The sequence below is a fragment of the Manis javanica genome, chromosome 17, assembly GCF_040802235.1.
Source record: "Manis javanica isolate MJ-LG chromosome 17, MJ_LKY, whole genome shotgun sequence".
Lineage (NCBI taxonomy): Eukaryota > Metazoa > Chordata > Mammalia > Pholidota > Manidae > Manis > Manis javanica.
Genome location: NC_133172.1, coordinates 35,389,804 through 35,402,084, shown reverse-complemented (window position 1 = coordinate 35,402,084; position 12,281 = coordinate 35,389,804). Strand labels below are relative to the sequence as shown.

General features: G+C 39.0%; 1 protein-coding gene across 3 annotated transcripts in view; it reads right to left on the bottom strand.

The window, feature by feature from the left end:
* Window positions 1–12,281, bottom strand: part of FTO (FTO alpha-ketoglutarate dependent dioxygenase) — a 441,881-nt gene that overhangs the window by 294,678 nt on the left and 134,922 nt on the right. For all 3 annotated transcript variants that reach the window (XM_073225699.1, XM_073225698.1, XM_037001457.2), the window contains exon 2: window positions 5,551–5,628. In XM_073225699.1, the coding sequence (XP_073081800.1) occupies window positions 5,551–5,628 (78 nt within the window). The remainder of the gene's footprint in view (window positions 1–5,550; window positions 5,629–12,281) is intronic.

The window sequence follows — 12,281 nt, the reverse complement described above, 5'->3', positions numbered from 1 at the left end:
ATTTAAATTTGAAGGAGAGAATTAACAATTTACAGGTAAGCAAAAGTTGAGAAGATTTACCTCCCACAAACCATCTCTACAGTGTATTTTGGAGGGACTACTATAGATGGAAATGCTCCTAAGGCTAAATAGCTGTCACTAGACAAAATAAAACCACAGTAAAGAAAATAGAACAATTAATTACTAAGCAAATGTAAAATTATATCAACTACCCCAAAAGTCAGTCAAGGGATTCACAAAGAGTGTAGAAAATGACACCTAATGTATGAAGAATGGAGGAGGAAGAAAAAGAAAGGAGGGCGGGAAAAAAGAACCTTTAGATTGTGCTTGAAATAGGTTACTAAGTGACTTAAGTTAGACTGTTAGATAGTAAAGAAGCTACCCTTGAACCTTTGGTAACCACGAATCTAAAGCCTGCAATGGCAATAAGTACATATCTATCAATCATCATCCTAAATGTAAATGATCTGAATGCACCAATCAAAAGACATAGAGTCACTGAGTAGATAAAAAAGACATACACAGACGAAAAGTGAAGGGATGGAAAAAAAGACTTCATGCAACTAACAGAGAAAAAAGCAGGAGTTAACAGTACTTGTATAAGACAAAATAGACTTCAAAAAAAGTCACAAGAGACAAAGGAGGACGTTACATAATGATAAAGGGTTCAGTCCAACAGAGGATTTAATCATCATAAATATCTAAGCACCCAACATAGTAACACCTACATATGTGAAACAAATACTAACAGATGAAAGGGGGAAATAGAACGCAATGCATTCATTTTAGGAGACTTCAACACACCATTCACTCCAAAGGACAGATCAACCAGACAGAAAATAAGGAGACAAAGGCACCGACACATTAGAACAGTTGGACCTAATAGACATCTACAGAACACTCCACCCAAAAGCAGCAGGATACACATTTTTTCTCAAGTGCACATGGAACATTTTCCAAAATAGACCACAGACTAGGCCAGAAAAAGAGCCTCAGTAAATTCAGAAGGACTGAAATTGTACCAACCAGCTTCTCAGACCACAAAGGTATGAAACTAGAAATAAATTATGCAAAGAAAACAAAAAAGCCCACAAATACGTGGAGGCCTAAAAACATGCTCCTAAATAATCAAAGGATCAATGACCAAAGAAAAACAGAGATTGAGCAGTATATGCAGACAAATGAAAATAATAACTTCATACCACAAAATCTCTGGGATACAGCAAAGGCTGTGCTAAAGAGGGAAGAATACTGCAATACAGGCTTACCTCAGGAAAGAAGAACAGTCCCATATGAACAGTGTAAACTCACAATTAATGAAACTAGAAAAAGAAAAACAAATGAGGCCCAAAATCAGTACAAGGAGGGAAATAATAAAGATCAGAGCAGAAATAAATAAAATTAAGAAGAATAAAACAACAGAATCAATGAAAGTAGGAACTGGTTCTTTGAAAAAATTAACAAAATAGATAAACCCCTAGCCAGACTTATCAAGAAAAAGAGTTGACACACATAAATAGAATCAGAAATGAGAACAGAAAAATCACTATGGACACCACAGAAATATAAGGAATAATTAGAGAATACTATAAAAAATTATATGCTAACAAACTGTATAATCTAGAAGAGAAGGACAACTTTCTAGAAAAATACAATCTTCCAAAGTTGACCCAGGAAGATAGAGAAAATCTGAACAGACCAACTACCAGCAAGGAAATTGAATTGGTAATCACAAAACTACCTAAGAACAAAACCCCTGGAGCAAGTGGCTTCACCCTGAATTTTACCAAACATTTAGTGAAGACCTAATACCCATCCTCCTTAAAGTATTTCAAAATGCAGAAGAGAAGGGAATACTTCCAAACTCATTTTATGAAGCCAGCATCACTCTAACACCAAAACCAGCAAAGACACCACAAAAAAAGAAAATTACAGACCATTATCCCCAATGAACAAGGATGCAAAAATACTCAACAAAATATTAGCAAACCGAACTCAAAAATACATTAAAAAGATCATCCATGATGATCAAGTAGGATTTATTTCAGGGATGCAAGGATGGTACAATATTCGAAAATCCATCAGCATCATATACCACATCAACAAAAAGAAGGACAAAACCCACATGATCATCTCCATAGATGCTGAAAAAGCATTTGACAAAATTCAACATCCATTCATGATAAAAACTCTCAATAAAATGGGGATAGAGGGCAAGTACCTCAACATAATAAAGGCCATATATGACAAACCCACAGCAAACATCATACTTAACAGCGAGAAGCTAAAAGCTTTTCACCTAACATCGGGAACAAGACAGGGATGCCCACTCTCCCCACTGTTATTCAACATAGTACTGTGGGTCCTAGCCACAGCAATCAGACAAAACAAAGAAATAAAGGGCATCAAGATTGGTAAGGAAGAAGTCATATTTTCACTATTTACAGATGACATGATATTGTATATAAAAAAACCCTAAAGACTCCATTCCAAAACTACTAGAACTAATATCTGAATTCAACAAAGTAGCAGGATACAAAATTAATAAACAGAAATCTGTTGCTTTCCTATACATTAACGATGAACTAGCAGAAAGAGTAATCAGGAAAACAATTCCATTCACAATTGCATCAAAAAGAATAAAATACCTAGGAATAAACCTAACCAAGGAAATGAAAGATCTATATTCCAAAAACTACAAGACACCCATGAGAGAAATTAAAGAAGATACAAATAAATGGAAACACATCCTGTGCTTATGGATAGGAAGAATTAATATTGTCAAAATGGCCATCCTGCCTAAAGCAATCTACAGATTTAATGCAATCCCTATCAAAATACCAAGGGCATTCTTCAACAAACTAGAACAAATAGTTCTAAAATTCATATGGAACTACAAAAGACCCCGAAGAGCCAAAGCAATCCTGAGAAGGAAGAATAAAGCTGGGGGGTTTATGCTCCCCAATTTCAAGTTCTACTACAAAGCCACCGTAATCAAGTAATCAAGACAATTTGCTACTGGCTCAAGAACAGACCCATAGATCAATGGAACAGAATAGAGAGCCCAGATACAAATTCAAGCATATACAGTCAATTAATATACAATAAAGGAGCCATAAATATACAATGGGGAAATGACAATCTCTTCAACAACTGGTGTTGGCAAAACTGGACAGCTACATGCAAGAGAATGAAACTGGATTATTGTCTAACTCCTTATACAAAAGTAAAGTCAAAATGGATCAAAGACCTGAATGTAAGTCATGAAACCATAAAACTCTTAGAAGAAAACACAGGCAAAAATCTCCTGAATATAAACATGAGCAACTTTTCCCTGAAACGCATCCCCTTGGGCAAGGGAAACAAAATCAAAAATGAACAAATGGGACTATCAAACTAAAAAGCTTCTGTACAGCAAAGGACACCATCAATAGAACAGAAAGGCATCATACAGTATTGGAGAATATATTTGTAAATGACATATCCGACAAGGGGTTAACATCCAAAATATATAAAGAACTCACACACACCTCAACACCCAAAAAGCAAATAACATGGTCAAAAAATGGGTAGAGGATATGAACAGACACTTCTCCAAAGAAGAAATTCAGATGGCCAACAGACACATGAAAAGATGCTCCACATTGCTAGTTATCAGAGAAATGCAAATTAAAACCACAATGAGATATCACCTCACACAGTTAGGATGGCCACCATCCAAAAGACAAACAACAACAAATGCTGGCGAGGATATGGAGAAAGGGGAATCCTCCTACACTGCTGGTGGGAATGTAAATTAGTTCAACCATTGTGGAAAGCAGTATGGAGGTTCCTCAAAAACTCAAAATAGAACTACCATTTGACCCAGCAATTCCACTCCTAGGAATTTACCCAAATAAAACAAGATCCCAGATTCAAAAAGACATATGCACCCCTGTGTTCATCACAGCACTATTTACAATAGCCAAGATATAGAAGCAACCCAAGTGTCCATCCATAGATGAATGGATAAAGAAGATGAGGTACATGTACACAATGGAATACTATTCAGCCATGAAAAGAAAACAAATCCTGCCATTTGCAAGAACAAGGATGGAGCTAGAGGGTATTATGCTCAGTGAAATAAACCAGGTGGAGAAAGACAAGTACCAAATGATCTCACTCATTTGTAGAGTATACAATGAAGCAAAACTGAAGAAACAGCACAGCAGCAGATTCACAGACTCCATGAAGGAACTAGCAGTTACCAAAGGGGAGGAGTGGGGGAGGATGGGAGGGGAGGGAGGGAGAAGGGAATTAAGGGGCATTATGATTGGCACACGTGATGTGGGGGTGGTCATGGGGAAGACAGTGTAGCACAGAGAAGACAAGTAGAGACTCTGTGGCATCTTACTATGCTAATGGACAGTGACTGCAGTGCGGTGTGGGGGGACTTGATAATATGGGTGACTATAGTAACCACAATGTTTTTCATGTGAAACCTTTGTAAGAGTGTATATTGATACATAAATTTAAAAAACAAAAAAGGATAGGTGAAAATGGTTTGCCCAGCATGCCTTCACCTCCTTCTTTGGGAATAGGACCCCTAATTTTCTGTTGGGAAAAACTATCCATCTCTGACCCAGAGTAGGCCATGCAACCTGAACTGGATGGTCATATTCTAGCCCTATTCAAACAGTGGGTGCATGAAATAAGCTAGGCAAACAGGAGTATCTCACTCCCCTGAACACATGTGACTCTAACCAGGCCAACAAGATCACTTCTGGGGGAATCAGATGGAACGAGGGGAAACAGAAATCACCTCTTCTAGGATTCCATGTGCTTAAGATCACATACCCCTTGGGCTGTCACAGTCCTCTTATGCTCTCAGGTAAGAGCCTATCCAGCATAAATTCACAGAGAAAGAGAAAAGCCATGGCAAGAAACAAAAACGATGACATCTTCTGAGCTGGATTTAATCATGTACTCCTAGACATCTCAGTTAAATCAATAAATTCCCTTTTTTGCCACAGTGAGTTTGTTTGGTTTTTGTTACTTGCAATAAATAGAGTACTGACTAAATCAGGGCAAGGGCCACAGAATTCTGTAACTGCAGCCAATGTGACAGGTAGGACAGGGGTATTTATAAACCACGAGGAGCGCAGAGGAGAGTACTGTCAACTCTACTTGTAGGTAAGGTAAGTCAAGGACACTTTCACAAAGAAGGTGATGTTTTAAGTGAAGTCTGAGAATTAACCATATGGCAATAGAGTAAAGGGCAAATGGATATTCTGCAGAGAAGAATCAGAAACAAGTAGAGACAAGGAAACAGATAAGAGCATGGAATGTTTGGGAAGAAAACAGCCTACTATTCTAAAGTAGTAAGCTCACAGCAGAAAGCAGACTGTGGAGGAATCTGTATATTCGCTCAGTGACGAGGAGTCACTGGATGATCAAATCAGATGATCTCACCTCTCATTTAAGCTCTCTAGACCAGAGTTGCTTCAAAAATAAAATCAGAGAGATCACAACAAATCACTACAAATTGATAGAAATATTAGAAGTCCTTACCTGTTGATAGAATTCATCATCTTTGGGGGTCAGATAAGGCAGCCAAGTATCTTCAAGCTCCTCAAGAAGCCTCAGTTTCTGTTTAAAAATAAGACTGATTAGAGGTGACTGAATATAAAGTGACCCAAAATATAAGACAAGCCATTACTTTTCCAATAAGAGAATTTGAAAATAACCTAACTTAAATGTATAAGCTTTTAGAGAAAGAAATTCATCAAGTGCCAAATTATAAAGTATATTTATTGATTTAATTATACTATTTAAATTACACATACTATATAGTATTAATTTAGAAATAATGATTTTATTTACTCTCACATCTCATGAAACAATCTGATTCACTCTTGACATGCATCTCACATCAGCATCTTTTTCATCACTATGGTCACCTTCTAAGACATCCAATTCAGCTTTCCAGAGCAAATCTTACTCTCTGTATAAGCTGCTTGAGACACAGCAGTTTTTCAGTCTTTCTATGACACTATCACTGGAAATACCAAACCAAGCCACAAGTATCCATCTGCATAGCGAAAGAACACTTGGAGTATTTATTCATCCTGTAAACACATTTATTTGAGATCATATCCACTTACACTTTTTTTTTTAAGTATCATTGATATACAATCTTATGAAAGTTTCACACAAACAACATTGTGGTTTCAACATTCACCCATATTATCAAGTCCTCACACCCCCATTGGGGTCACTGTCTATCAGCATAGTAAGATGCTATAGAGTCATTACTTGTCTTCTCCATGCTGTACTGCCTTCCCTGTGACCTACCTATATTGTGATTGAAAATTATATGCACATTACCTTTTAAAAGTGATCTTTCATCTCTAGAATAATTACTAAATCTGTTATGCATCTTTGCTTTTTTTTTCTTTCCCAATTTTATGGAGAAATCTTTTTTAAGCATCCACAGCTACCACAGTCTGAGGCAATTTCAGGACACCATGTCCTCCCAAATAGTAAAGTAACTATGTGTGTACATAAACACACAGACACATAGAAATTACCTATGTACTACAGACAATTTCTGAAAGAAAAGAAAACAGAAAAGGCAGAAACAACTGATTTTCAAATAAAACTGCACTAAGGCACCTTTGTAAGAGTCAGAAAAATATGCGCCTTTCCCTGGGTTCATGCAACCCTATTCCACAGGGCATGGCTTGGTGAATACAAACAGGATTTTAGCCCACATCTGCCCCAAAGGGATATTTACTCAGTGAACAATCTGCTCAACTGAACATGGTAGGCCTCAGTATTATCCTGCCTATCCCAAGACAGCAGGATTCTCTCACAAACCCATCACAGAGCAAACACCCTTTTGGGCAGAACTCGAATTCTCTGTGATAATTAAGCAATATGAATAAAGAGAGAGGGAATAGAAATATAGCAACCAGTTGATCTGAGAGACACAAAACAATAAATCTTTCTCTTCTGTAAAATTCTAGTCTGTTCAATTAAAGCTTTCTATTTTGAATGCAGGTTTTTTCTCATCTTTAATGATAAGACTGGCTTATCAGTTAAGCTATGAACAGTTTTCCTTTACGAAGGACCTATAATACTAACACAAACCATTACTTTAGATAAATCATTGGGTAAGTGGTTTATCTGTTTGCAACATTAGCCATTATTTGGGACATAGAAAACTAATGGTATTTCCATGCATATACTTGTATATTTATGCACTCCATCATGAATTTAATCAAAATCTGTATCTCACTTTTCACTTGAAGCTCAGGAAAGTCTGCATTTTCCAATGAATCTTTCATTGATTCTTTTATAGACAGAATATTTAAATGCCAAAAAAGTGTTTAATCTATCATTAAAAGCCTTGAATAATTCAAATGCACATAGTATCTCAAAGCTTGAAATGGCTCCACCTTACACGACCTCAAGATCTATAAAGCTAATCTATGTATAAGAAAGAGCACGAATGCAAAGATTCCCATAAAGAATTACACACTTCACTTTAATCAGATTAAACAGCAACTGACCTGTCCCACAGATCAACAAGCACCAACAGTGGCTAAAATCCTGTTTATAATTAATCTCCAGTTAAATTATTATAAAAACAACAACTTCTCAGTTCAGTTGAGGTCCAGTGTATCAGACAGGTACAAAACATTAGAACTTGAAAGGCTGCCTTGAAAGATAAAATTCCACACTAATGTTATTATAGAGCAGACAGAGTATAAATGGCCTTCCTCCACAGGGAAATTTCATTTTAATACTGTGGGTATCATTATATCTATATGACGGGAGAAAACAGAGGTCAGGTAATCACTCAAAGTAAGACCATACAGATGAAACCTGCTATGTACATCAACATTCACAACCTACAATTTTACCAATTAACCGAGACAAATTATAAATAATAATATCTGTCAACTTAAAAAGAACTTTTGGTCATATTTGCCTTGGTGCGATAAATCGGGAATCAATATTAGATTAAACTGGTAGCTCATGCACATCATACATTTCTTAAAAATTAACATTGCTTTAAAAAATTATCAAGTCTCTAAGGGCACAATAAGCCCTCTCATACTCAAGAATGCAAAATAGTACAGTTTCAATGGTGGGCAATGAACAATTCTTATCAAACTCATATGCATTTCCCCTTTGACCCAGAAATCCTATCGCTACGGAGTTTTTCTACAGATACACTTGTACAAGTTTACTCAATGGATTACCATCTGTAGAACAAAAGCTTAGAAACATACCAAAAACCACACAATTTTATACTTTTAAAAGGTGAATTTTATGGTATCTGAATTATATCTCATCTATACAAAAAATTCAAAACAATCCAAATGTCCCTCAGTTAAATAAACTATGGTAAATCCACACAATGAAATATAATGCAACAGTAAACAAGAAGGAGGAAGCACACTGTCAGTGAAACAAAGAGCTCTCCAGGATATACTGGAATAAAAAAGGCAAGGGACAAAACAGCTCTTGTATTTGCATACAGGAGCATAAAGGATATGAGACAAACTTCAAAGGTGGTTATCTCTCAGGGGCAGAGGTAGGAAATGACTGGAAAGGGACAGAATGGAATAACACTATTCAAAATACTCCATTTTATATTGTTTTGATTTTTGAACTGTGTAAACATATTATCTATTCATATTACCTATTACCTATTAATAACTTATTACCTGTTATCAACTCAAACATTACCTATTAAGTCTTAACATGGAATTCAGTATAAAAATGAAAACAAGATGATTTTTTACCTTGTTTTAGAAAGTGTGTACTTTTGTGATGCACAATAAAGTATCTGGGAGGACATATTATCACAGACTTGCACACTCAACAGCAAAGAGGGAAAAGAAATAGCTTAGATAATTTGTGTGAAATGCCAACCAGTCAGCAAACACACACATTAAAATACACTCCAGAGTGAAGGCAGAAGGTGTTCAGTGATTGTCAGATGTGGCTAACTGGCTCTACAGGTAATCCACACAGCTGGGCCCTGCAGCAGCACACTGCTTTGCTCACATGTCTCTTTACTGTCACACTGGTGTCAAATCCGTCAAGCCACTCACACAGAAACCAGAGGAGTGCAAAGCCTTGATTCTCCCACCTGGCAGGAGAAACATATGAAGACCTTCCATGAGGGCTATGCCCATTTCCACAGCTTCAGCAAGTGAAAGAGGCTCCGACACAAAACCTTATATAAAACATACTACAACCCAAAACCATAAACATTTGAATTTGGATATAAGAAATTTTAACTTTAACCCTCTGACAACCTGTGAAAAGTTAAGCTGTATCTGAACTTGTATATCTTTGCAAATAGACAGATGGTTTGAGAATCTTACAGGAATTACATAAAAAGAGTAAATGGATTATAACTCATAAGGTGAGAGTGAATCTTACCTAACAAATGAAGTATATTTTCCACCCCACTGCTGTTTGTTTATTCAGCCTTGTCAGATGGTGCTAGTAACTCTTATGCTTTATCCATTTTTCACTTTCCACTTAATTTGTAAACTATGAATCTTCTTTTATCAGGCTCAATAAAAATTTAATTCTGTTCTCTGAGTCTTTTCAAAATACAATCACAAATAAAGGCCTATGAATGTTCAGTGTAAAAATAATCACCTTATCCTCTGAGGGTTTCAAATAATAAGTGGGAAATTGACCTAAGCAGGGCATGAAAGAGTAAGAAAACCCCCCTGAGGATGACACATCAGAATACCAGAAAGATGAGTAAGAAGGGGCTAAGCTAAAAGAGGTATAAATAAATATTTCACATATATATAAACCATATTTACTTGAAACAAAAAGAAAAAATATTTTAATAATTTCAACATAGAAAGCATACTCACTGAAAATAGAGCTTGGAAAAAATGAACAGAATTTGGGAAGAACAGGATTTGAGTTTAGACTCCACCATTTCCCAAATGTGGTACCACACTTGAGTCAACCTCTCCAAACCTCAGTTTACTCATCTGTAAAACACTGTTTCATGAGATTTTCTAAAAATGAAATAAAATTAACTATATGTATTAGTGCATTTTACAAACTGTGTCCTATGCAGATACTAGACAGATGACATTCGAATGGACGGAAGGGTCTGTATAACAGAACAAGAGCTAAGAAGCTAAATTGTTAGTTCCAATACCAGTTCTATAGCTTAGGTAATGATTCGGGATTAATTTCTTATCTCCATGTGAGGTGTAAATGAAGTTACACATATAGAGTTCTAAGAACAGTACCCAGCACATAGAATACATTAGTATCCTTTGGCAATCACATGTTGCTATTGTTATTTACTCATTTCTGGAAAAGGACAAGCACTAGTTAGGAATTACATATAAAAGAACCTATGTGGGGGGGGAGCCAAGATGGCGGCGTGAGTAGAGCAGTGGAAATCTCCTCCCAAAAACACATAGAGCTATGAAAATATAACAAAGAAAAATCTTCCTAAAATAGAGACCACAGGACACAGGACAACATCCAGACCACATCCACACCTGCAAGAACCCAGCGCCTTGTGAAGGGGGTAAGATACAAGCCCCAGCCCGGCGGGACCCGAGCGCCCCTCCCCCCGGCTCCCGGCGGGTGGAGAGAAACCGGAGCAGTTTTTTTTTTTGGCGAGCGCTTTTTGGAAGCCTTAGAGGGACGGGCCCCCGTTGCTGGGGAGGCAGGGTGGCGGGACCGGTGAGGAGGTGCCTGGGAACGGCGCCGGAGGACAAAGAATATCCCGCGTTTCTCCCTGCGAGACCTGGGGGCGGGTGCCTGAGACCGGTGCCTGAGGACGGAGGAGGTCGCGCGTTTTTCCCCTTTTTTTTTTTTCTCTTTTTGGCAAGCGCTTTTTGGAAGCCTTGAAGGGACGGGGACCCCAGTGCTAGGGAGGCACGGTGGCGGGACTGGTGAGCGGGTGGCTGGGACCGGCGCCTGAGGACAAAGAATATCCCCCGTTTTTCCCTGCGGGACCGGTGGGCGGGTGCCTGAGACCGGCACTTGAGGACAGAGGAAATCACGCGTTTTTCCCCTTTTTTTTTCTCTTTTCTGCGAGTGCTTTTTGGAAGCCTAAAAGGGACAGGGACCCCGGTGCTAGGGAGGCAGGGCGGCGGGACTGGTGAGCGGGTGCCTGGGACCGGCACCTGAGGACAAAGAATATCCCGCATTTTTCCCTGTGGGACCGGTGGGTGGGTGCCTGAGACCAGCACCTGAGGACGGAAGAAATCGCGCGTTTTTCCCCTTTTTTTTCTTTCTTTTTGCCAAGTGCTTTTTGGAAGCCTTGAAGGGACAGGGACCCCGGTGCTAGGGAGGCAGGGCGGCGGGACTGGTGAGCGGGTGCGTGGGACCAGTGCCTGAGGACCAAGAATATTGAGCGTTCCTTCCCTGCGGGACCGGTGGGTGGGTGCTTTTTGGAAGCCTTGAAAGGACAGGGACCCTGGTGCTAGGGAGACAGGGCAGCAGGACCAGTGCGCGGGTGCCTGGGACCGGCACCTGAGGAAAAAAAAAAAAAAAAAAATCGCGTGTTTTTTCTTTTTTTTTTCCTTTCTGTTCCCTCTCTCATTGTTGCTGTTGTTGTTTTGGTTTGGAGAGTGCTTTTTGGAAATCTTAAAGGGGCAGGACAGGTCACTTAGACCAGAAGCAGGGAATCTGGGGATCTCTGGGCACTCTAACCCCCTGGGCAGCAGGGAGCACAGAGGCCCCTTACGGAGATAAATAGTCTCCTGGCTGCTCCCCCTCTAACGGGGCTCCACCATTTTGGAGGAACAGCCCCAGCCAGGCCAAGCCCACAGCAACAGTGGAGATAAACCCCAAAGCAACTGGGCAGGAAGCAGAAGCCCTGTCTGCGCACAGCTGCCCAGCACAAGCCACTAGAGGTCGCTATTCTCCCAGGAAAAGGCTACAAACCAACAAGAAGGGAAGCTCTTCCAGCGGTCACTTGTACCAGCTCTGCAGACTATCTCTATCACCATGAAAAGGCAAAACTACAGGCAGACAAAGATCACAGAGACAACACCTGAGAAGGAGACAGACCTAACTAGTCCTCCTGAAAAAGAATTCAAAATAAAAATCATGAACATGCTGACAGAGATGCAGAAAAAAATGCAAGAGCAATGGGATGAGATGCAGAGAAAAATGCAAGAGCAGTGGGATGAGATGCAGAGAAAAATGCAAGAGCAGTGGGATGAAGTCCGGAAGGAGATCACAGATGTCAGGAAAGAGATCACAGAAGTGAAACAATCCCTGGAAGG